Source organism: Cebus imitator, unplaced genomic scaffold, assembly GCF_001604975.1.
Source record: "Cebus imitator isolate Cc_AM_T3 unplaced genomic scaffold, Cebus_imitator-1.0 Scaffold365, whole genome shotgun sequence".
NCBI classification, from domain to species: domain Eukaryota; kingdom Metazoa; phylum Chordata; class Mammalia; order Primates; family Cebidae; genus Cebus; species Cebus imitator.
Genome location: NW_016107680.1, coordinates 76,258 through 99,801, shown reverse-complemented (window position 1 = coordinate 99,801; position 23,544 = coordinate 76,258). Strand labels below are relative to the sequence as shown.

Genomic DNA, 23,544 nt, shown 5'->3' with positions numbered 1-23,544 from the left:
GGCTGACCCATGCTGGTGAAGTCGTGTGTGGTGGGCAGTCCGCAGTGGGAGGACCTGGACTGCCTAAGATTGGGGCCACTGGAGGAGCCCAACGGCAAGATCACTCTTCAGAGGGCTGTGCACCCTCTTCACAGGTGCTGCTGGCATGTCACCATATTCCTTTGCACACAACAATTCTTGAAATAAAAGCAGGGGAAACCTACCTGACCCTTTCTGGACTGGCTCCATCCCCCAGGTGCGCTGACGCTAAAGCATGGTGCATGCTAGGGGGTTGCGTCCAAGCACAAGAAGGAGCCAGTAACAGAAACGGACGTCCTAGAATCTGGAATAAGAAGAAAGAGTAAACTTTCAAGTCATAGTATCCTAATGAGCATTTCAGATTGGCTACCGAGGGCCGGTGGAACACAACAGGAATCTGGTACTTTACCTTCGGAGACCTACTTTTTAAAAATGAGTCTCAGAACTCTCAGCTCTTCTTACAATTCAGGGCTTGAGATACTGGTACAAGTTCAGTTCAAAAGCTGGCAAAAGGCACCTTAAAAAGGCTTTGTGAATGTACTTGGCTGGTAACATTTTGAGAAGGAAAAGAAGAAAGGAATCCTTTTTACCATTCTTTTATCCTATTTGCATGGAACAGCTGGAATCCTGTTCCCTGCCTGTCCCATACATCACAGCCACTTGCTGAGCCAACATCCCACTGCAGTGCCTCGGAATCTGCAGTGTCACTCCTCTTCTGCTTGTTCTCTGCAAAGTGAAGTCATAGGGACGGATCAGCCAACCTGACTTCTCACTACCCTGCCCAGAATCCTTTGTGAACTGAAATGAGTCATCGCTCCAAGAAAAGCTACAGCCTCTGTTTGTCTGTGCAGGCTCCTTTGTCTGTGCAGTGCGGAGACGCGAGGTCGGAATGTACCCCAGGCGCGGGGTGGCGAGGGGCACGCTCTCCTCTCCAAGGGGCCCAGGCCCCCTCCCATGCACTAGCACCAACTCATATTTTTCAATCATGAAAACAGTAAAAAGGGCACATACCTCCAGATGCTTGAAGAGAGAACACACACATTGAAATTGATCTGGCGTCACATACTCACCAGTCCGTAACGAGAGACCTGACACATGCTCCTATTTTGTTTTAAGGCTGGCTTTGCATGGTGACGAAGGACGCATCTCCCCCCTGCGTGTAACAGGCGGTTCCACTGCACACCGTATCAAAGTTTAGCTGCAGTGAGCTATCTGTCATAAATTCCAGTTGCCGTGCAAGTCTCTGCAAGCCTGGGGCTCGTCATCCCCGACACACAGCCGTCAGGCTGGCAGCCCCGGCCGCGGCGGAGCTCGCCCAGCGCCAGCCAGTGCGGCTTGTGCCGCCGCGGGGAGGGCGGCGTTGGGAATGAGGTCACTATGTCAGGAACTCGCTCTCGGCGGGAGCCTCTCCTGCGCTTACAGCCACAACTCCAACCGCACCGAGAAGTGGGAGTCGCGGGATTTTTTAGGTGGCTGTTTCCTCTGCTTTTCGTTAAAAATGTCTACGGCTAAGATCAGCAAGGTGAGCATGAATCACGTTATCTGCGTAAAAATGCCCTTTTCATTGCACTGTGGGTGCCACGCTCATTGTGAACCCCAGGCTGAAGCGCTCATGCGTACACCTGTGGACATGCATTCACACACACACACACACACACACACACACACACGCACCACACAGGAACTTATGCCAGCAGAGAAAACATTTAGTCTTTATTGAAAGTGCAAGAAACAACACGTAAACATCTCAGGAGGAAAAGGGGGGCGGGAGTCAGAGGACAGAATGGAAGGAGTGGCAGCAGCCACATGAAACAGAGTAAAATGGAGTCAAAGAGGAAAAGAAAACGAATCTCAGGGCAGAGGCACGAACACTGCCGAACTCTCCCAAACGGAGTAGCACCAAAGCAGGCACCCCTCACTGCCTCCACTTGGGATCCAGATCACCAAAAAAGTATCCCATTCTCAGAAACCCAGAGAGGTGGCTGGCAGATGGCTGTGCGGCAAATTCTCCCACATCCTCATGAATCCAGCAGCTCAGCTCTGAGGGGCACACAATGTAGGGTGCCACCAAAGATGAGAAATGCACTGAAACTCTTTGTAAGGTGCCCCCAAAACTCAGATTTACAGGGATCCCACGTGGGTCTCCAGGCTAAAATCCTGGAGGCTTCTTATCCTCTCCTGACTACCGGGATTCAGCCTTGTCCACCAAAACCTCCTCTCAAGGAGCTCAGGCCCTCTGGCAAAGGCCCACCTTCGAGTTGAGTCCAAATTGGCGTCTCTTGTCACCCCCGCACAGTGACACCCACTCTGTCCTCAGGAGACTGCAAAATGTATAACCCTTTTTTGCCCCATCACCCATCCAATAGCTGCAAACGCTAACCAGGTCCCCATGTCCCAGATCAGCTCTTCTCCTGTTGCCCAGAGTCTGGGACACTCAGCAGGCATGCAGACTATATATTCATCTACTGATCCATTGAGATGCTTGCTTTGAATGTTATTAAATAAAACCTCTTCCATGACCTCAACCACCTGACGCTGGGCCCTCCTGGGGTCCCCGCTTTGCTCTGGTCTGGCGTATCCATTTCCCTCTGATGACGTGACATCATCCCGCTGAGTCCTCCCCATGGCACTCGCTCCTCCCTGTCCTGGACTATTTGTCACCCTGTGACCCCCTTGAGAATGTGTTCCACACCAACTGCTACTGACCCACGATTCAACAGCCTCATCAATTTCACCTCGTAGGCTTGACCAGAAACATACGAGAACAAAATAGGCCCATATATAGATGAAAACATACATGTTTGTATATTAGAAATCATGACTACATTTTTATTTATACATTCTCATCCCTTTCCTTCCAGTATTTGGGTTTTTTTCTTCCTCCAAATATTTAACCATACTTAACCAAATATGGTCTTGATTTTCCCCTCCAGTGCATGAGTTTCCCTCCTCTTTGGTAAGACACTCATTTCTCATCCATGCCACAGACTGGGCCTAGGGCCCAGCGCCGGGCCTCCAACCAGAGCCACTCACCCATTCATCAGCCCTCTGTAAGTGTGGCTGTGTTGTTGGTTATAAATCCACCCAAAACTATGTACTCCAGCCCATTCCTGTCAGGCACTGTCTGATCACTGTAAGGTCAGACAGGATGCCTCAGAAGCATATGCAGCTTAAGAATGCAAGCATATAACCATATCACAAATGTATTACAAATTAACATCTAAATAGAGATATCCATAGCCCTGGCAATGTAAGAGCCTTCTGGGAAGCTCTGGGTCATTGTACCACCTCCTGACAGTTAAAGACACAAATTTCTTCTATGTTCTACGAAAGGCTAAATGTGCGGAGAAAGGAAAAAAACCCAAATACTTGAAGAAAAGGGATGATAATGTACAAATAAAAATGTAGTCATAATTTTTAATGTCCAAGCATGCATGTTTTCATCTATCTATGGGCCTATTATGTCCGTGTTTAGAAACTAATGTAACCCTCACAAGGACTCTGTAAGTTAAGTACTGGTATGATCCCCACTTAAAGAGGGGAACTGTCTTCCTGAAGCTCATAGTGCTGGTAAACAGCAGAGGCAGGATTTGAACCCAAGGCAGCTGGCTCTCGAATCTGTTCTTTTGGCCACAGAAAGTCAATTTTACCTTTTACGCTGTGGGGTTTTTTTTTGGTTTTTTTTTTTTTTTGAGATGAAGTCTTGGTCTGTTGCCTAGGCTGGAGTGCAGTGGCAGGATCTCAGCTCATTGCAACCTCCACCTCCCAGGTTCAAGCGATTCTCCTGCCTCAGCCTCCTGAGTAGCTGGGATTACAGGTGCATGCCACCATGCCCGGCTAATTTTTGTATTTTTTTTAGTAGAGGCAGGGTTTCACCATGTTGGCCAGGCTGGTCTCAAACTCCTGACCTTGTGATCCCACCGCCTTGACTTCCCAAAGTGTTGGGATTACAGGCGTGAGCCACTGCACCTGGCCACCTTTTACACTTTTATGTATGCTGTTCTACAGACTTTCTATATCATCCGAAACAACCATTGTCGTTGAAAGTCTGTTGTTTCAGCGACACGTGCTACCGCTTGATTATTAGAATAAAAAAGCCTCTGTAAACAAAAAAATGTTTACATTTACCTATATCTCAATTTTTAAATTTAAATTGAAGCCAATCTGCTTACTTGGTACATGGACCAATGAGGTTAAGTTCACAGGTGGGGTCTCCGGTAGAAGTTGCCTCTGCTGGAGCCTGACGACTGCCCGCAGCAGACTTTTATTGAAGAACCATGGATAAGAGTATACGTGGTCAGGCAAAACCCCTACAAGCTCATGTTGCTGCCCTACTGAGAGCACGATGGGTTTTATGATGGACACCACCGGCTTCCACTGAGAGATAAAGACAAGAAAAGACGCTGGTGCTTTAGATCCTGGTGTCTGATGGTGAGATGCATTCAGGAATCCCACACCGCAGTCATTAGCAGTCCTCCTCCTTGCCCTGTGCCTCTTTCTCTTTGAATAACAGCTTCGGTGTTACAGTAGAGATTTACAAACATCACATAGAGGACTGCAGAGGTGATTTGCTCAGTTGATGAGGTGTGGGCAGAGGTTGTGCTTGGCACTTGCCCGCGTCCTTGGCAGCGGATTAAATAGAAGTGCCACATAGTGACACAGGCAGGATCTTAAGAAACGCTTGATGACTAATGGTCTCGCATGCTCTTAGAGCTGCTCCATTTGAAAAAGCAGAGAGCAATAAACACCCTTAAATCAATTAAAAATATGGATCGGGTGCCTAACTGCAAAGTCCTGTGGTCAGTTTGGGAATTTAAACATCTTTAAGGTCATGTACATATGGAGGATATGAACCTCGGTGCACACTCTCTCATGGACAAATGACATGGTGTCTGCCCTCAAGAAGCGTAAAATGTAATTGAGGAGATAAGATACCCACGTATAAAAGTGCAAAAATACAAGGCAGTATATTTCAAAGGAGAGTAACAGGTAACCAGTGTCCAAAAAAATTGGTAGAAAAGAACCAACCAGGGTTGAAACAGTCAGCAATGGCTTCCAGGGAAAGGCAAACTTGTTCTAGAATCTGGAGCGGTGAAAGAAAAGAGAAAGTGCAACCCGTATGTCATAATGTAAGCTCCACGCCCAGGGCTGTTTTTTGCATGTTTTGTGTTTACAGGTAAATTCCTGAAAGTGCCTAGCCCACGACAGACCCTAAATATATGCTGAAGGAAGGAGAGGACTGACCTGCAGAGAGGAAGCATGGACCAAGGTGTGGGGCGTTGATGGGAGGGAGGTGGGGATCATAAGCCAGGCCTGCCTGGGGCTGAGGGTTCACTACTGTGAAGCAGAGGAAGAGGAGGCAAGAAGGGCAGCCCAAGTTCAGATTCAGAACATGGTACATGGTGGCTCGTGCCTTTAATCCCAGCACTTTGGGAGGCAGAAAGATCACTTGAGGACAGGAGTTCAAGGCTGCAGTGAGCTATGATTGCACCAAGGCACTTTGGCCTGAAAAAGTGAGCAAGATCCTGTCTCTAAAAATTAATTAATTAAAATAAAAATTAAAGAACAGTCTTCAATGGATAGAAAAATGGCCCATTTTACATGTGTAATGAATTTCACTTGGCATTTGCTATACAGCCCTCACTAAGTCTCCTCCCAAAGAAGCATGACACCTTCATTCTCCAAAAACATTTGTAAGTTCATGGCAGCTCCCAGGCGGGAAGGAATGCTGACAATATGGTCAGACATGGCTTCCCTCAGGGACTTCTTGGCTTCCTATCACAACTCAGAAAAGTCTGCGGTGTCAAGATTCTCTCCCTTTTCAAGACTGCCCCAACTGGGGAGAAAACAACCCTAGTCTGTGACAATATACCACTAAACCTACTTGTGAGTCGGAAAACACTGAAAAATACAGCACGTGAGATCCTAGCTTGTGGCTGAGGTCAGAGTACCAATGAATGGGTAAGGCTCCTAAGCGCATTGCTCAACATCAGCACCTGTGTCATTCAAGGCAAAGAGGGAAAGAAGACCAGGAAACCACGAAAGATGGTTACTTCTGATATGGGAAAAACGCCATCAAAGAAGCATGGCAGGAACTGAGAAGTGCTTCGGGAAGGAGGAGGCACCGAGGCGGGCCTGCAGGATGGGCGAGGAAAGGGGTGGGAAGAGGGAAGATGGGCGTGTCTTTCCAGGCGGCAAGGCAGTCTGAACAGAGACGATGTGGTCAGACAGTCCAAGATGTTCTGGAAAATGGCTGCAGGAGATTCAGCATGGCTGGGTTGGAGGGATCCATGAAGGAGATTGGTAGCAATAAGGCCAAAGAGTCAGTCAGGCTGGGATACGATTTTGAAGAACATTAAATACATGGAGAATGGCATGAAAGGTTTCCACAGGGGAGATGTTCCCCATGCTGGATGTTTAGGTTGTGCAGGCAGCAGGGTATAGGATGCATCCAAAGAAGAGAATTACTGAGGCAAGGGAAAAGCCTCCTGTGAAGGAGTGAACGAGGTGTAAAGAGTGCTTACCCAGGGAACAGAGAGAAGCAAAGGGAGGTGAGGTAACGTTCCTATTTCACAAAAGTATGATCTGGCATTTCAACATGAAATACTGGAATGCTATCAGGAATGCATTTCTAGGAGTTTCACAACGCACCTAGCACTGCCTCTCCAAAATCTGTGGAAAAGAGCACCCGTGCTACATACAGCAGCAGCCTGACATGTGGAGTAGTGCCCAGGGTAGGATATCAGCTCAAACTGGGAAATAAAGGTGGGGAGGAGAAATTCTCTAAACAAAATCCACTGCTCACCAATAACAATCAGACTTTCTTAGTTGCATAAAACCAGTAAAAAAGACAAATTAAAAATTACAGAAAAATAAAGTGTTGCCCTTCTCCGTTACAATTTTATTATATAGCATTTGGATTTATGAACTATTTATTTCCAACCTACTGGGTTAAAACACACCTGAGTATACCTCAAACGTTTCTGTCTAGTATCTAGGATTTAAACCACAGAGGATAACGATGGAAGCCCGCAGAAGCCCACAATATGCAGAGGAAAAACAATTCGATTCTACTGTGAGGACACCCTGAAATTGACACACTCTATGCTTTCTAGAATCCTGATTGTCCTAATAACAAAAGTTCAAAACTTTGTTTACCATGAATACCATTCAATATTACTTTCCAGAATTTACAAGTAAACTGACCTGTTAGGGAGAGCATTCACATTTATCTTGAGGTTGTATAAACCTGCCAGTGTATGGCCCCAATCCCTTGGGATGCATATGCCCCCAATTTGAGCAACAACAACTACATCTAAAAATACACCCTAAATATGGTATTTCCCAATTAGTTTTCACAACTATCATCAGTATTTCTGCTGCTTTAAACATATACCACTATTGAGTCCTAGGGCTCTTTCAGCTGGAATTAGTTATAAGGTCAAAGAGCTGAGAAACTGAGTTACCTTGTCACTGGCTTATTTAATTATAACCAAGTTATCTTCTCTGTGGGTTGCATTCCTTCTCTGCAAGATGGAATCGGGGGAAAAAATATGAAGCTTGCAAAGGCTGCCATATTTTTACAAAGCAGACACAGCAATAGAATCAACCTCTGACCTCAAGGTGCTTCCAATTAACGGAGGAATGAAAAGTAAACACACATGAAAAGAAGGTATCACAATACTTCTAAAAAAACTATGAATAAGAGGGAAAAACATTACTCCAAACTAAGTCCAGACGGGATGTAAATTAAAGAAATACTGGCCAAACATTCTCATCGCAAAGCTGAACTCGGCATGACCAGGCTGAATTTGTACTTCTCACAGTCCCCATTTGAACCGGTTGGAAGGGGCAAGCCACTCTGGAACACCCAGTACAGGGAGATCTGCAGGGACCTTCCAAGTGCTGCTTTCCTGACATCTCCGCATCCTTGTCTTGTTAGGACATTGATTAGACCAACTCAGGGCAGAAAAAGTTTATACCACAGTGTGGTATGAAGCTTCCTGAGGAACTAATATTTAATTTCATTTACTTTAACTAAAAATTAAAATAAAATTTAAAATAAGAGTAAAATATGACTTCACGTGCTCAGTACATGTAGCTAGTATGTATGATACTGAACAGCGCAGATACAGAACATTTTCATCATCTCAGAAAGTTATACTGAACAGAACTGATCTGGTTAGTCGATAAGCAATCACAAGAACATCACTGATATGGTTTGGACCTGTGTCCCTGCACAAATCTCATGTCAATTGTAATTAATTCCCAGGGTTGGAGGTGGGGCCTGGTGGGAGGTGACTGGCTCGCAGGGGCAGAGTTCTCACGAATGAGTTAGCACTGCCCCCTTGGTGTTGTTCTCATGACACTGTGTGAGTGAGTTATGAAGGGATCCAGTTGTTTAACAGGGTGTAGCACCTACTCCACCCAACCTTTTTTCTTTCTCCTTCTCTGGCCATGCAACATGCTGGCTCCTCCTTTACCTTCTGCCATGACTGTAAGCTGTCTGAGGTCTTACCAGAAACAGGGCCTGCCAGGCTTCCTCTACAATCTGCAGAGTCATGAGCCAATTAAAACTCTTTCCTCTATAAATTACCCCGTCTCAGGTATTTCTTTATAGCAATGAGAGAACAGAATAATAAAATCGGATACATTCACTTTTGCTAAGAAAACTCATATTTTTAACATAATTTTTTAAATTAGCGTATACAAAATCGAGGCCCCTTTTGATGTACAAATTCTGTCAGTTTTAACACATACGTAGATTTGCCTCCTTGCCATCACTCAGGATAGAATCAGACATGGAATTGCTCCACCACCCCAAACAGTCACCTCAAAGAACTCCTTCAGGTTGTGCCTTACACACTTCTAATCCCTGGAAACCAATTTTTCCTTATCATTTTGCCATTTCTATAATGTCATATAAATGGAATCATATAGCATGTAACCTTTGAGACTGGCTTATTTCACTAGGCGTAATGTTAAAATTTATCCACGCTGTTGCATGTATAGGGATGGCACTGCTGGGTCATATGTTAAGGATGTATGTAACTTCATCAGAAACTACTGAAGTAGGATTGCTTTGGCGATCCAGGCTTTTGCTTAGTTCCTGGAGGAATCACATTACATGACTTCAAATTATACTACAAGGCTATGGTAACCAAAATAACACGGTACTAGTACAAAAATAGACACATAAATCGATGGAACAGAACAGGGAACCCAGAAATAAAGCCACATACCTACAACTAACTAATTTTTGACAAAATAGACAAAAATGTACAGTGGGGAAAGGACACCGTATTCAATCAACGGTGCTAAAAAAAAATTGGAGAGCCATATGTAGAAAAATGGAACTGGACCCCTATCTCTCTCCATATAAAAAAATCAAATCAAGACAGATTGAAGATTTAAATATAAAACCTGAAACTATTAAAATTCTGGAAGAAAATCCTGGGAAAACCCTCTGGATATTGGTCAAAGCAAAGAATTTGTGACTAAGTCCTCAAAAGGAAATGCAACAAAAACAAAAACAGACAAATGGGACTTAACTAAACTAAAAAGCTTTTGCACAGCAAAAGAAATTATTAACAGGGTAAACAGACATCCTACACAATGGGAGAAGATATTTGCAAACTCTGCATACAGCTGAGGGCTAATAGCCAGAATCTACAAGGAACTCAAACAACTCAACAAGAAAGAAACAAGTAACCCCATTAAAAAGTGGACAAAAGACATGAACAGACATTTTTCAAAAAAAAAAAAAATAGGCAGGAGGCCAACAAACATGAAAAAAATCACTGATCACCAGATGTAAGGATGTGGAGAAAAGGAAACACTTATACACTGTTAGTGGAATATACACATTATGGGAAACAGTATGGAGATTTCTCAAATAACTAAATATAGAACTACCTTTGATCCAGCAATCCCACTACTGGGTGTCTGCCCAAAGGAAAAGAAATCATTTTACCAACGAGACACCTGCACTTGTATGTTTATTGCAGCTCTACTCACAAGAGCAGAGATGTGGAATCAACCTACGTGTTCATTAACAGATAACTGGACTAAAAATGTGATATACACGTACACACAGGTGCACACATACACATGCACACACACAAAATTGAATACTACTCAACCATAGAAAAGAATTGATTCTTTTGAGCAACATGGATGAAAATGGAGGCCATTATCCTAAGTGAAATTACTCAGAAACTCAAAAACTGTGTTTATAGTACAGTTATAAGTGGGAGCTAAACAACAGGTGCATACGAACATGCAGAGTGGAATAACAGACATGAAAGACTCTGAAAGGTGTGGGGGAGGGGAGTGAGGGATGAAATACTACCTATTTTACTGCCTATTGGGTACAATGTACACTGTTTGTGTGATGGTTACACTGAAAACCCAGGCTTTACCATTACATAATATATCCATTTAATACAACTGCACTTATATCCCTAAATCTATAAAAATTAAAATAAATTTTAATAAACTACTGAACTATTTTCCAGACTGGCTACACAATCTTACATCTAACTGACAATGCCATTCTAAGAGCTTTTTCTGTAAATTTCTTGGGATTTTCTATATGGCTAATCAAGTTGTTTGCAAATAGGCAGTTTTCTTACAACTTGTAAGCCTTTTATTTCTTTTTCTTGCCTTATTCCAATGGACAGAAACTCCAGTATCATGTTAAAAGTGAACGTACTTGCCCTGTTTCCAGTCTTAAAGGGTGTTAGGTTTTTCACCATCAAGTATGATGTTTGCTACAGGTTTCTTTTTCTTCAACTTTTATTTTAGATATGGGGGTATACGTGCAAGTTTGTTACATGGGTGTATTGCATTGCATGATGCTGAGGTTTGGGGTATGAGTGATCCTCTCATCCAGGTAGTGAGTATAGTACCCCATAGATAGTTTTCAATTCATGGCCTCCTCCTTCCCTCCCCCTCCTGTAGTCTGTAATGTCTATTGTTATCATACCTGTGGATTTTTGTAGATGTTCTTTATCAGGTCAAGGAAGTTACCTTTTAATCCTATATAGATTGTTCAGAGCTTTATATCATGAATGTATGCTGAATTTTGTCAACTGCTTTTTCCTAATCTTTTAATATTATCATGTGACGGTTTCTTCTTTGGTATGTTAATATGGTAGATTACATTGACCGATTTTCTTTTCTTTCTGAGAGAGAGTCTTACTTTGTCACCAGGCTGGAGTGCAGTGGCGTGATCTTGGCTCTCCACCTCCCGGGTTCATGTTATTCTCCTGCCTCAGCCTCCTGAGTAGCTGGGACTTTGGGTGCACGTCATCATGCCCAACTAATTTTTGTATTTTTAGTAGAGACAGTTTCACCATGTTGGCCAGAATGGTCCCAATCTCTTGACCTCGTGATCTGCCTGCCTCGGCCTCCCAAAGGGCTGGGATTACAAGGGTGAGCCACTGCACCCAGCCCTACATTGACTGATTTTCAAACGCTGAATTAGCCTTGCCTTCCAACACTAACTCCACTCGGTCAGGACTTGTTACTCTTTTTGTATACTGCCTAATTCAATTTACTAATATTTTGTGAAGGATTTTTACATTTATGTTCCTAAGAGACACTGGTCTGTAGTTTTCTTTTACTGTACTCTCCTTGTCTGGTTTGGTAATCAGAATAATGCTGGCTTCATAACATGAGTTGGGAAGTGTTGCCTCCTCTTTTATTTTTTGAAAGAGTCTTGTAGAATTGGTGTCATTTCTTCCATAAATGTTTGTTAGAGAATTCTACCAGCAAAACCATCCAGATCTGAAGTTTTTTAGGTTTTGTTTTCTGAGTTTTTGATAAAGTTTTAATTATAAATTGAATTTATTGAGATACAAAGGGATATTCAAGAAATTGATTTCTTTTGGGGTGAGTTTTGGTAGCTTGTTTCTAGGATTTGGTCTATTTCATCTATATTGTTGAACTTATGTGCACGGAGCTGTTGGTGGTATTTGCTTATTATACACTTGTGGGGACTATAGTGACATGCCCTCTTTCATGCCTTACTTTGGTAATTTATGTCTTATTTCCTTGTCAATATGGCTAGAGGTTTATCAGCTCTTGATAAAGAACCAGCTTTTTATTTCATTTGTTTTTCTCCCCTGTTGTTGTTTTCAACTTAATTGATATCTACTCTTATCTTTATAAAATTTATTTCTGCTTGCTTTATACTTGTTTTGCTCTTCTTTTCGTAGTTTATGTGGAAGCCTAGATTGCTCATTGCAGTTCTTTTTTTCTTTTCTAATGTGAAGATTTAATCCTCCATATTTCCCCCTAGGCCCTGCTTTAGCCACTTCATATGAATTATGATATATTGCATTCTCAATTTTGTTCACTTCAAAATATTTTCTGCTTTCTCTGAGACTTGCCTTTGATTCACAGATTACTTAGAAGTATGTTGTTTAATTTCCTAGTATTTACAGATTTATCAGTTATCTTTATTTTGCTGATTTCTAGTTAAATCTCATTATAGTTAGATAACTAATTTTGATGATTTCAATTCTTTGAATCATTTTTAGGTTTGTTTTATGTCTCTGGCTATCACCTATGTTTGTGAATGCTCCCTGAGGATTTTAAAGGACTATATATTCTGCTGTTTGAGGGAAGAAGATTTTGTAAATGTCAATTAGCAAGTCTGATGGTATTGTTCAGTTTTTCCATATCCTTACTGGTATGCTGTCTACTTATTCTTGCAATTACTGGGGGAGCTGCATTGAAGCCCCTAACTATAATTGTCCATTTTTCCTTTCAGTTCTATTCTGTTTCATGTACTTTGAAACTTTGTTGTTAGGTACATACACCTTTTTTATGCTTGTTACGTCATCTTGGTGAACTTACCCATTTTTCTTCATTCAATGTTCCTCTTACGTCATCTTGGTGAACTTACCCATTTTTCTTTATACAATGTTCCTCTTTATCCCTGATAATTTTTGTTGCTCTACAGTCTACTATTTCTGACATTAATATGGCCCTTCTAGCTTTCTTATGGTTAGTATATATCTCTTTACTTTTTACTTTTAACACACTAATTTCATTATATTTAAAATGTATTACCTATAAATAGCATAGCCTTTGGTCATTAAAAAAATCCATTCTGACAATCTCTGTCGTTTAATTGGTATGTTTATACCGTTTATATTTAATGTAATTATTTATCAGTTGGAATTTAAATCTACCCTTTATCATTTATTTTAGGTTTCTTCCCTCATTTTGTTCCTGTTTTTCCTTTCCTACTTTTATTTGAATTATTTGAATATTTTCAGTGCTCTATTTTTATTTATCTATTGAGTTTTTACTATATTCCTTTGAATGGTGTTTTAAGCTGTGTTCTACACATAAATATATATATAGATAACTTTTCAAAGTCTTCTTAGAATTAATATTTTACTACTTCAAGTAGTAAATTTTACCATCATTTTGGTCCCTTTAACCTCTTCTCTTTATGTTACAATTGTCATATGTGTTACATCTATATACAATGAAATTCTACTAATGCTATAATATTTGCTTTCCATTATTATACATATTTTAAAGAACTTAAGAGAATAATTATATTTACTCAGATATTTACTACTGTTGCTTTTCTTTTTCTCTTGATGTTTCAAGTTTTCCTCTAGTATAATTTTCTGTCTATCAGCATTTCTTTTAGAACAAGTCTTCTGGCAGTGAATTATTGCTTTCTTTTATTTGAGAATATCATTATTTTACCTTTGTATATAAAGAATATGTTCCCTGGATATTTTAAAAATAGTATTCCCCTTTATTTTGGCCTTTGTGGTTTCTAACAGAAAATCTTCAGTCATTCAACCTGTTCTATTATATGTTATGTATCATTGGTATGTCTAAACATACCAATTAAATCTGCAGTAATTCAACTTGTTCTATTATATGTTATGTAGCATTTTTCCCTATTTGCTTTCAATTTTTTTCTCTCTTTAGTTTTCAATAGTTTATGATGTGTCAGGGTATGCATTTCTTTCATTTTAGCCTGTTTCATTTTGTTCAGCTTCTTAAATTCAAAAGCTCATGTCTTTGACCAAATTTAATTGCCAACTATTATTTCTTCCAATCACACTCTTTTAGGAACTCTGATGACTCAAATGTTGGACATTTTTGGTATGGCCTCACACATCCCTGAAGCCCTGTTTACTTATTTCTTTTTCAATCTTTTTTTCTCTGTTGTTGAGATTGAATCATTTCTATCAATCTATCTTCAAGTCCACTGTCCTCTCTTTCCATTATCTTCATTCTCTTGTTGAGCCTACCCATGAATTTAAAATTTTGATTACCATGAATTTTAAATTTTGATTATTATATATTTCAGTTCTAAAATTACCACTTGGTTCTGCATTATATCACCTATTCCCATACTTCTGGGGCCATGATTAGAATAACTGATTTAAATCTTTGATAATTCCAACATCTGTGACACTTCAGTATTTGCAAGTGTTAATTGCTCTTTGACATACAAATCGAGATTATCCTGGTTCTTCATATGCTGGCTAATTTTTAGTAATGTTGATTATTACATTATGAGAATCCAGGTCTTTAAATCATAAGGACAATGTCGAATTTTTTTTAAGCATATGATCAACATTGGTAAGTTCAGGCTGCAATTCCCAAACCACCTCCTGTCAGCTGAATGTCAGTTCAGTGCAGAAAGCCTCTGCAATGCTGTTTGGATCTGTCCAAAAGTATACCATGCAGCGGTCAGCCTGGGACCAGTGTGCTCTAGTTCATAGGTCAGCTCTCAAATCATTTGTAATGCTGCTTATAGTCAGATTGAAACATGCACAGCGCCGAAGCAAGTCCAGGCGTTCATACAATATTTTATGCAACAGCTTTCTTGATCCACTCTGTGATCTCCCCAGTACCTTCCAGTTCCCTAGGGCCCCTCTTCATGGTCCTTCTACTACAACGCTGGGATTTGGTTGCCTTGCTTGGCCACATACTTCTAGCACAACTGCATTTCAGTGTGGTGTCAAGTGGCAGAAGCACAGAGAGAGAAGAAAAGCAATGAGAATTCACCCCATGCTCTTAGGACCACAGTTCCCTTCATCAGAAAGAAGGATATTCTCTTCCCCCGCCACACACAGTTCTGGATGTCTGCCCAGTCCTACAGCTGCTGTGCAGGACTGACTATGGGTTGGGAAGGGAGAGAATGAACACGGTGACTTCTTTCACTTACTCGGAAGTTAGGACTCTCCTTTCCTGCTCCTCAGGAAGCAAGGGCTTCCCTAGAAGATCTGACGATCCACACCAGTGTGGCCTACTGGAGTCTGGGCTACCTCAGAGTCTATGGCAGGTGATACAGTTTGATGGAACTTCAAATTCTGATCTCCTTCCCCACTGAGCCTGGTGTGCCATGAATTCTGTCTACGGTCTCAGCTACATTCGGTGGGAGGGACAGGGTGGTGTGTGCTTGCTCCCTCTTGCCCAGAAGCAGAATCCACAACTACTTTCTTTTGTTCAAAATAGCACTGTTAATAGGAGAAGCAAATAGGTTCACTTTAGACTTTGTTTTCCTTCTATAAAGACGTACTTTTATTTTAGGACTGTTGCAATTGGGATTTTTTTACAGTTTTATTTTCACCTCAAAAAGATACCGTTTCACTTCATCCACTTCCCACATTCCAAACACCTAGGCTTTTCCCATCTCTGTGACAATGGTGGATAGATGTGGGTAACTCAAAGTTAGCTTCCTTTTTGTGATTCTGGCCTCTTTGGCCAACTATTTTCTCTGGAGTTACTAATGAGAAGCCAAACTGATTGACATGAGTGCCGTTCTCTCTTTCCCCAAGTCCACCCTCTGGCCAGAAGTACTAATGAGCTTTGTCATCAGTGTTAGGTGGATCACGAGACAGGAGGCACCCACAGGACCCACAGACCAGATCATTAGCATAAATATAATTATTGAGTCCACTGTTTCCCATTTTGGCCCTGTCCTATCCACGTCGCACACACAACAGTAATGGGAGCTTTCAAAAACTCACCTTAACCCGAGCTGAGGCCATTACAACAGAGAATAGGCATAGGTACGGCCTGAGACTTCTCCTCAGTAATGTCCAGTGCTCCTACTTTTCCTTCAAACTGTTGGCATTTGTGGTCCTTAGGGAGTATCCTCAAGTTTGTATACTATATGAACCTGACTGGCTTTTATACACAAAAAGTTCCACCAAGAAAAGCCCTCAAATATTACATCTTGACAGTTATACTACCATGCATAAATATCCTGACCCCAAAATGCTCATGGCCTTCCCACTGGGAGATATGACCCAACGGTACTAAAAAGAGCTCCAAGAAGGCAATGTTCCTATCATTTATGTTTGTAGGTCTTAGCTAGGGCAGTTTACTGATAAAGGGACAGCCTGTTGAACAGAAATCTTGAGTATCTGGCATGATGAATGGGCAAGGTATATTTACAATCCTACTCCATTAGAGAGGGAAATCTGAAAGTTATATGTACTATGAGCAGATTTGCTAGACAAGGTTCATGGGTATAAACTTTCTTACTCAACCCAAATGAGGATTTTAATTTCCAGCTACAGGCAGCAGCACCTTGGTGGGGGGCCAGTGAGGGTGGAGAAGAAGGTTGCTGAGCCCAAAGTGTGCCATGGAGATGTCCTCCTGCTGGGAGTGGGAGCCGCCCTGACATTTTCCTCATGTGTATGTGGTCGCTGCCCTTCCTCCAGTGTGATTTCCCGGTGACACTAAACAGCACATCTGGGCAAGGGACCAGCTGGGGCCAAGGAAGGGGACCCCAGGGGCTCCTCCTCAGTGAGTGACAAACCATGCTTCATCTGCTTGGCACACTGGGACTCCCAACTGGGAGAAAGTGTTCACCGTGCAGCTTGTGGCTGGGCAATTATTTAGACTCAACTGTCAGCATGGTCATTGTTGATCGACTTCAGAGAACAAAGGCTACCAGAGACGTCAGTGATACCACTTTTGACACCACTGCCTGATTGAAGCCACGACAAATTGTAAAGTGAACAAAAGCTGATTTCTAACTTAACCTTGGGACAGAAAATTCAGCTGAAACTACACACGCACGCATGCACGCACGCACATGTAGTTACAGACTGAGACTGGGAAGCCTAGCAAGGCAGTATAAAGCGTTTTCTCGTGCCTGGGCCAAGGGCAATGTGGCACAGTCTATTGAGAGGGGAATGGCTGATGGGTCAGCTCCTTTAAACTTTGTTCACATCTGCGGTCCTAACTCAATAATTTCCCCAACACAAAATATGTAAATTTAACATCTAAAACCTGCAACCATGGCCGGGTGTGGTGGCTCATGCCTGGAATCTCAGCACTTTGGGAGATCAAGGTGGGAAGATCTCTTGAGTCTAGAAATTCAAGACCAGCCTGGGCAACATAGTGAGATCCCATCTCTACAGAAAACTTCTAAAAACTATACAGGCATGGTGGTGTGTGCCTTGAGTCCCAGTTACTCAGGAGGCTGAGGTGGGAGAATGACAAGCCCAGGAATTGGAGGTTGCAGTGAGCTGTGATTGTGTCACTGCACTCCAGCTTGGGTGACACAGTTAAGATCCAGACCCAAAAAATTCCCTGCAGCCCCGAAAACAGTAAGTTCAAAGTTAATGCATTATGAATAAGCATAAATCTAGCAGGATATGGTAGCTCACACCTATAATCTCAGGGCTTTGGGAGGCCGAGGCGGGAGGGTGGCTTGACACCGGGAGTTTAAGACCAGCTTGGGCAACAAAGCTGTTGCCGTATTGGTAAAAATAATTTTAAATACAAATCAGGCTAATTTTTAAAAGTAAGTGTTTCCGAATATGAAGCTGATACGTAATATAAATTAATTCTACATTTACAAAAGCTATCAATAGTAGTTGTCCGTAATTTTTATAAACTATCAGTAAAAGTTGTCTGTTATTATAAACTTTTTTGTAATAAAAAACCATGGTGCATTTCCTTCCTTTTTTTTACTTTTATCCCATTTTTGCCGAGAAGTCACTGCCAGAACAAGTTGTTAATGTCTGTTCACGTAACACATACACTGATGAAGCAGACTACATTCTTAATGATCCATCCAGATTAGTAGATTTTCCTGTTAACTTTTGAAAATCAACATGGCTACCTCATTCATATTTTGTAATAAGAGAGTCAATTCTCATAGGAACAGCAAAACCGGCCTCTTTACATTTTCACACCTCATAAAAGGCTTGTTTTAAGAAGAAACAACTGATGAAGAAAGACATCATTCCCAATGTGATACCATATCCTACTACTTTACGCTAGAATCGAAAATATTCTTGCCTATACAGTTTAAAGTCATACATACTTTTCAGGCAGTGCCAGGGCAAAAAAGAAAAAGGAAGTCATGTGTACTTCATTGTAAGTCTTCAAAATTTCCTTCTTGTGTTATACTATTTACCTTCCATCCTTTCTATCCCCACTTCCTAACCCCTCCCCCCCAGCACCCACCCCCAACCCCCCACCCCCCACCCCAACCCAACCTACTCTCAGAAAAGAAAAAAAACATCCCCTGGCAACAAAGATCCTTTTGATAACTTGGTTTGGGTCACAAAGTGGTCCGGAAAAAGGGTTGGTCCTTTCAGCCCTGCGTTTGTAGCAGCAAAGGTGGCAGGATTTCTGTCTCCCAAGCTGTCCTGGGCTGGTCACCTGGGAGCCGGTAGACAACAGCTGGACCAGTACTTTGTAAATTCTGGCCAGATTCTGTAGATCTGTGCTTGCGTGGACACTTATTTTACCAGTCCACATGAAAACCAGGAAAGATAAGACACCACAGAAAATTTCTCATAAAGATAAATTTACTTGATCCAAAAATTGTCTTTAGTTATGCTCCTCTTCCCGTGCGTGTGTGTGTGTGTGTGTGTGCGCGCGTGCATATGTGCATGTTAAATGTCTTCTTTTTTACTGCAGTAATGGTGATGAGAGATGACAGATTTCTTTTTAAGTACGTGCTTGCCAGAACTAAAAGCTGGTAACCTATGATGAGCCACACAAATTTTATTGACATGTTCTTTGAATATGAAGTCCAAAAGCATGAGAACCCTTGGATTTGATTTCGGACAGGCGGGAGGGCAAAGGGCACGGGTATTTATAATCCTAACCCACATCCTGGAGCCACCCTCCAACTCCATTTATGATATTTAGAGTTTGGGAAGCAAAGTGTTACCTACCCTGATATCTTTTTGCTGAATAAAAAGCATTAACATTTACATTTTAATGCAATGGTTATTTTCTTAGTGTGTACCCGTCCGGTGTTCAGCCGGACCTCCTCACTGCTTTTCCTTAAGCTCTGTCTTCCTCATTTTGTCTTACGCTCTTAAAAAATAGCAGACTTTCATAATTCATTTTCCAAGCTTTGCATTCATGAGCTGTTGTTTGATGTTTCTAAGTTTTCACATTTTCATACTTTTGTGGCACTACATTTTTCATAACCCAAAGCTGATGATCTTTTTAATCCAATACAGGATTAAATCCAATACTTTCCTTCCTACGATCTCCATTTTCATGACATCCTACAATCCAACTATGTCTGATTTCAGGAAACTCAAACGAAACAACTAGAGCATAGAGCACTCAACAAGTTTTCTAAGTTAGGTACATCTCAGGTCCCAAACATCCAACTGCCGGGTGTGAGCACCGCCCTTGGGCGGGCAGTGTGGGCTCCCGTGTCTTCTTACCCTTCCTTCACTGTTCCTTCAAGACACCACACACCATCACATTCCTCTTCCTTCCTCTTGCACCACTCACTTTCTTGATAAGAAACATTCTCACTTTTGTGCACGCCCCATCATCTTTAACCGCCTTCCTCTCCCTTCTAATGTCTCCCGTCCCACCTCCTGCTAATAACAACTATACCTCACGGCCAATATGTAGGAAGGGGCTTTCTACCTGTCATGTCACTTTGTTCTCCCACAGATACTATTAGCTCTATTTTATGAATGAAATCCGGGAGAGTTGGGTAACTTGCCCAAGGTCAGAGCTTTAATGACAGATTATATAATAGCGAAGACTTGATTGAGTTCTATCAAGAGAAAGAAAAAACGTTCTATCAAGGAAAAGAAAAAACAAAATTTGACAAAGTAAAGAACATCTTTCTCATTTCTTGTTTTTGTTGCTGTTGTTTTGGGGGTTTTTTTGAGATGGAGTCTCGCTCTGTCGCCCAGGATGGAGTGCAGTTGCGTGATCTTGGCTCACTGCAACCTCCACCGCCCAGGTTCAAGCAATTCTCCTGCCTCAGCCTCCCAAGTAGCTGGGACTACAGATTCTTGCCACTACACCCAGATAATTTTTGTATTTTCAATAGAGACCAGGTTTCACCATGTTGGCCAAGATGGTCTCAATCTCTTGACCTCATGATCTGCCTGCCTTGGCCTCCCCAAATGCTGGGATTATAGGCAAGAAGCACTGAACTCGGCCTCTTGTTTTGACAGCTCCCCAAAATACTTAAGTCATACTTTCCACACATGTCCTAGGTCATCCCTTCTAATTACACCTAATTTAAGTGCTCATGCTAAAGATGGGTGAAAACTACTTGAAATTGTATGCCTCCAGGTAGAGTGTGCAGTACTTTCTATTTCCCACAGCCATCTGTAGCGCCTTGGTCTCAGGAAGGTTACAGTCAATGTGTGGTATGGCCTGAGTCATCACCACCACTGGGAACGGCTCCTGGAGGAGGCACTGCCAGGAGGATGACCGTGATGAGATGGAAATTCAGTGGACTCAAAAGACCTATCCACATGTCCATCAAATGCAGAACTGACTTAGGACACTGTCATTCTTTCCAGCTTTGGCTTTGTGGTTCCAAACAGCTGACTTACACATTTCTTTGGGAAACTCACTGTGTGTAAATTATTAAAACCAAATCCAGATTCTAAATTCACATTTAGAGTCTGAGTTTGCTCTCCCTATAACTGTTTCTTCTGCTGGCCTCTAAAAGAGAGCTCTCGAAGGCTCCACCCTCACCCACCTCCTCTCTTCTCCAGCTATGTGCCCCACAGGGACAGGCCACCCACTGTCTCAGGTGTAACCACGCTCAGCCATACAGAGCTGAGGGGGTCAAAACTCCCTCTCTGGTCCCAAAAGCCTCCCCGACTGCCAGAACCACCTCTCTCTCTCTCTCTCTCTCTCTCTCTTTCTCTCTCTCTCTCCCCCCCCCCACCCCTACCCCCTTCTCTCTTCACCTATCAGATGATTCCACCTAGATGCCCCCGGTGCCTCCAACTCCATGTTCAAAACTGAATGTGCTCTATCCCCTAACTCCTGCCCCTCTTGTATCTCCTGGCTTGGACTGGAGAACCACCCCTAGGGCAGCCACGTGTGTCACACATGCATGTGAGATACCTGTCTTTTCTTCCCTAACCACTCCCTTCCCTTATAATGGAAACAGTCAACAGAGCCAGTCTCCTTGCTCTCTGGATGTCTCTAAATTCGCTCCTTTCCTTCCACTTTGGGTTTTGATCTGTACTCCTGGAAACCCCTCCCCTGGTTTTTTCTGTCACCCTAAGCATAACTGCCAGAATGAGCTTTCCCTCTGATGCTCCCCTTGCCCTTCCGGGCTTTTCCAATGATAAACCCCTAATGATCTCAATATGTCGATATCAAGTGCATCCCTATGACAAAACTAAGGACATTACCTAAGTACAGATGATAAAATTGTCATGTTGTATCAGAAAGATATTCCTCTCGAATGACTTATCAGAGTTGAAGAACTAATAATTCTCTCTTATCCCATCAGGAAAGATACCCCATTAAAGCGAACAAAATCTGGTCATTTTAGCAATTAAATGCAAGCAGGAGATAAAGAATACTAACATTTAGTGGGCATCTACTGCATAGCCAGTACTCTGTGTCAGACACTTCAGATAGGTCCACAATTAATATAACCTGTGATGTGGGTGGAATCCTCATTTAAGCGGTTACAGCTAATCTGTTCTATGTCTCCCAGCAAGTAAATGGTACCTCCGAGATTCAAATGTGGTTCTGTCTAATGTCCCGAACCTACGCACTTGTCACCATTCCACATGCCCTGTCACCAAGAAAATGCTGGCGCCATGAGTGGCTAAAAGATTCATAAACACGGCATAATTGTTTTGATTTAATTTCAACCACAATATTTCCTTTTTATTCAAATTTCAGATTTCAAGCCTATAAGATTTTTATGCTGATTGAAAGAGGAAACGGGTAAATATGCGAAGCACTATTTGGTGATAAGAAAATTCAACAGGTAACATGTCTACGATTTCATAAAACCCTTCCATTTCCTGTTTCTGAGGTCAAGGGTAACTATTCATAACATTTCAACATAAAAACTCACCAATTTGGCCGGGCACAGTGGATCACGTCTGTAATCCCAGCATTCTTGGAGGTCGAGGCGGGCAGATCACCTGAGGTCAGGAGTTCAAGACCAGCCTGGCCAAAATAGTGAAACCCTATCTCTACTAATAATACAAAAAATTAGCTGGGCATGGTGGCAGGTGCCTGTAATCCCAGCTACTTGGAAGACTTAGGTGGGGGAATCGCTTGAACCTGGGAGGCAGGGGTTTCAGTGAGCCGAGATTGTGCCCCTGGACTCCAGTCTGGGCACGATGGAGCAAGGCTCTGTCTCAAAAAACAAAACAAAACAAAAAAACTCACTAGTTTTTTTACAACTAACTGAGATATATATCAGCACCTATTTTATGCTTAGCACTGGTCTGGGTACTATGAGGACAAAAGGAAGAAAAAGACACAGTACAATCTACCTACAAGTAACACGCTTTAAATTCAAGATAAACAGGTACTGGGATAAAGGCAGCATCTGCCCTTCCAGCACTGCTGGCATCAGGCATTGCGTACAACCTCACCATAGACTCAATCTAAACAACATCACCTCCAAATAAAAAAGGATTTGACATATCACAACCACAGAAAGTGTAAAATGCACCATAGGAGAAGTGATTCTAAGTCACAAAGGTCTGAAAATCAGTCTTTTCTCAACATAGCATTTGAATATTAATTAGCACCCCACCAGAAGAACTGAAGCAACCTGCAAAGTTAATTCTCTGAAGCAGATAATCTCTCCTGCGTACTTTCCGGTGCCATTAATTCATTTAGGAAACCCTTTCTTCATAAATGAAACAGATGTACATTTCAGGCTAGTCTCTATTTCAATTATCAATATTCAGCATTGTAAAGAAAGCTGCTAAGGCTTCATTTTTGTCATATTAGAAAAATGGCTGGGTGTAGTAGCTCACACCTGTAATCCTAGCACTTTGGGAGGCCGAGGCAGGCAGATCTTTTGAGGTCAGTAGTCTGAAACCAGCCTGGCCAACATGGTGAAACCCATCTCTACTAAAAATACAAAAATTAGCTGGGTGTGGCAGTGGGCACCTGATATTCCAGCTACTCAGAAGGCTAAGTCATGAGAATTGCTTGAACCCAGGAGGTGGAGGTTGCAGTGAGCAGAGATCACACCATTGCCCTCCAGCCTGGGTGACTGTGTGAGACTCTGTCTCAAAAAAA

At 42.2% G+C, this 23,544-nt stretch overlaps 1 protein-coding gene across 4 annotated transcripts in view; it reads right to left on the bottom strand.

Moving 5' to 3' along the window:
* The window catches only part of STOX2 (storkhead box 2), a 117,081-nt gene that overhangs the window by 34,309 nt on the left and 59,228 nt on the right, over positions 1-23,544 (bottom strand). Inside the window, exon 1 of one of the 4 annotated variants that reach the window (XM_037730836.1) lies at positions 1,089-1,341. The exons of 2 other annotated variants lie outside the window; for them this stretch is intronic. Coding sequence is in view for 1 of the 2 variants with exons in the window: in XM_037730835.1 (XP_037586763.1) it covers positions 204-228 (25 nt within the window). In the remaining variant the exon portion in view is untranslated. Of the gene's footprint in view, positions 1-203; positions 288-1,088; positions 1,342-23,544 lie in introns of those variants that run through there. One more of the 4 variants, XM_037730835.1, reaches the window with a different exon arrangement.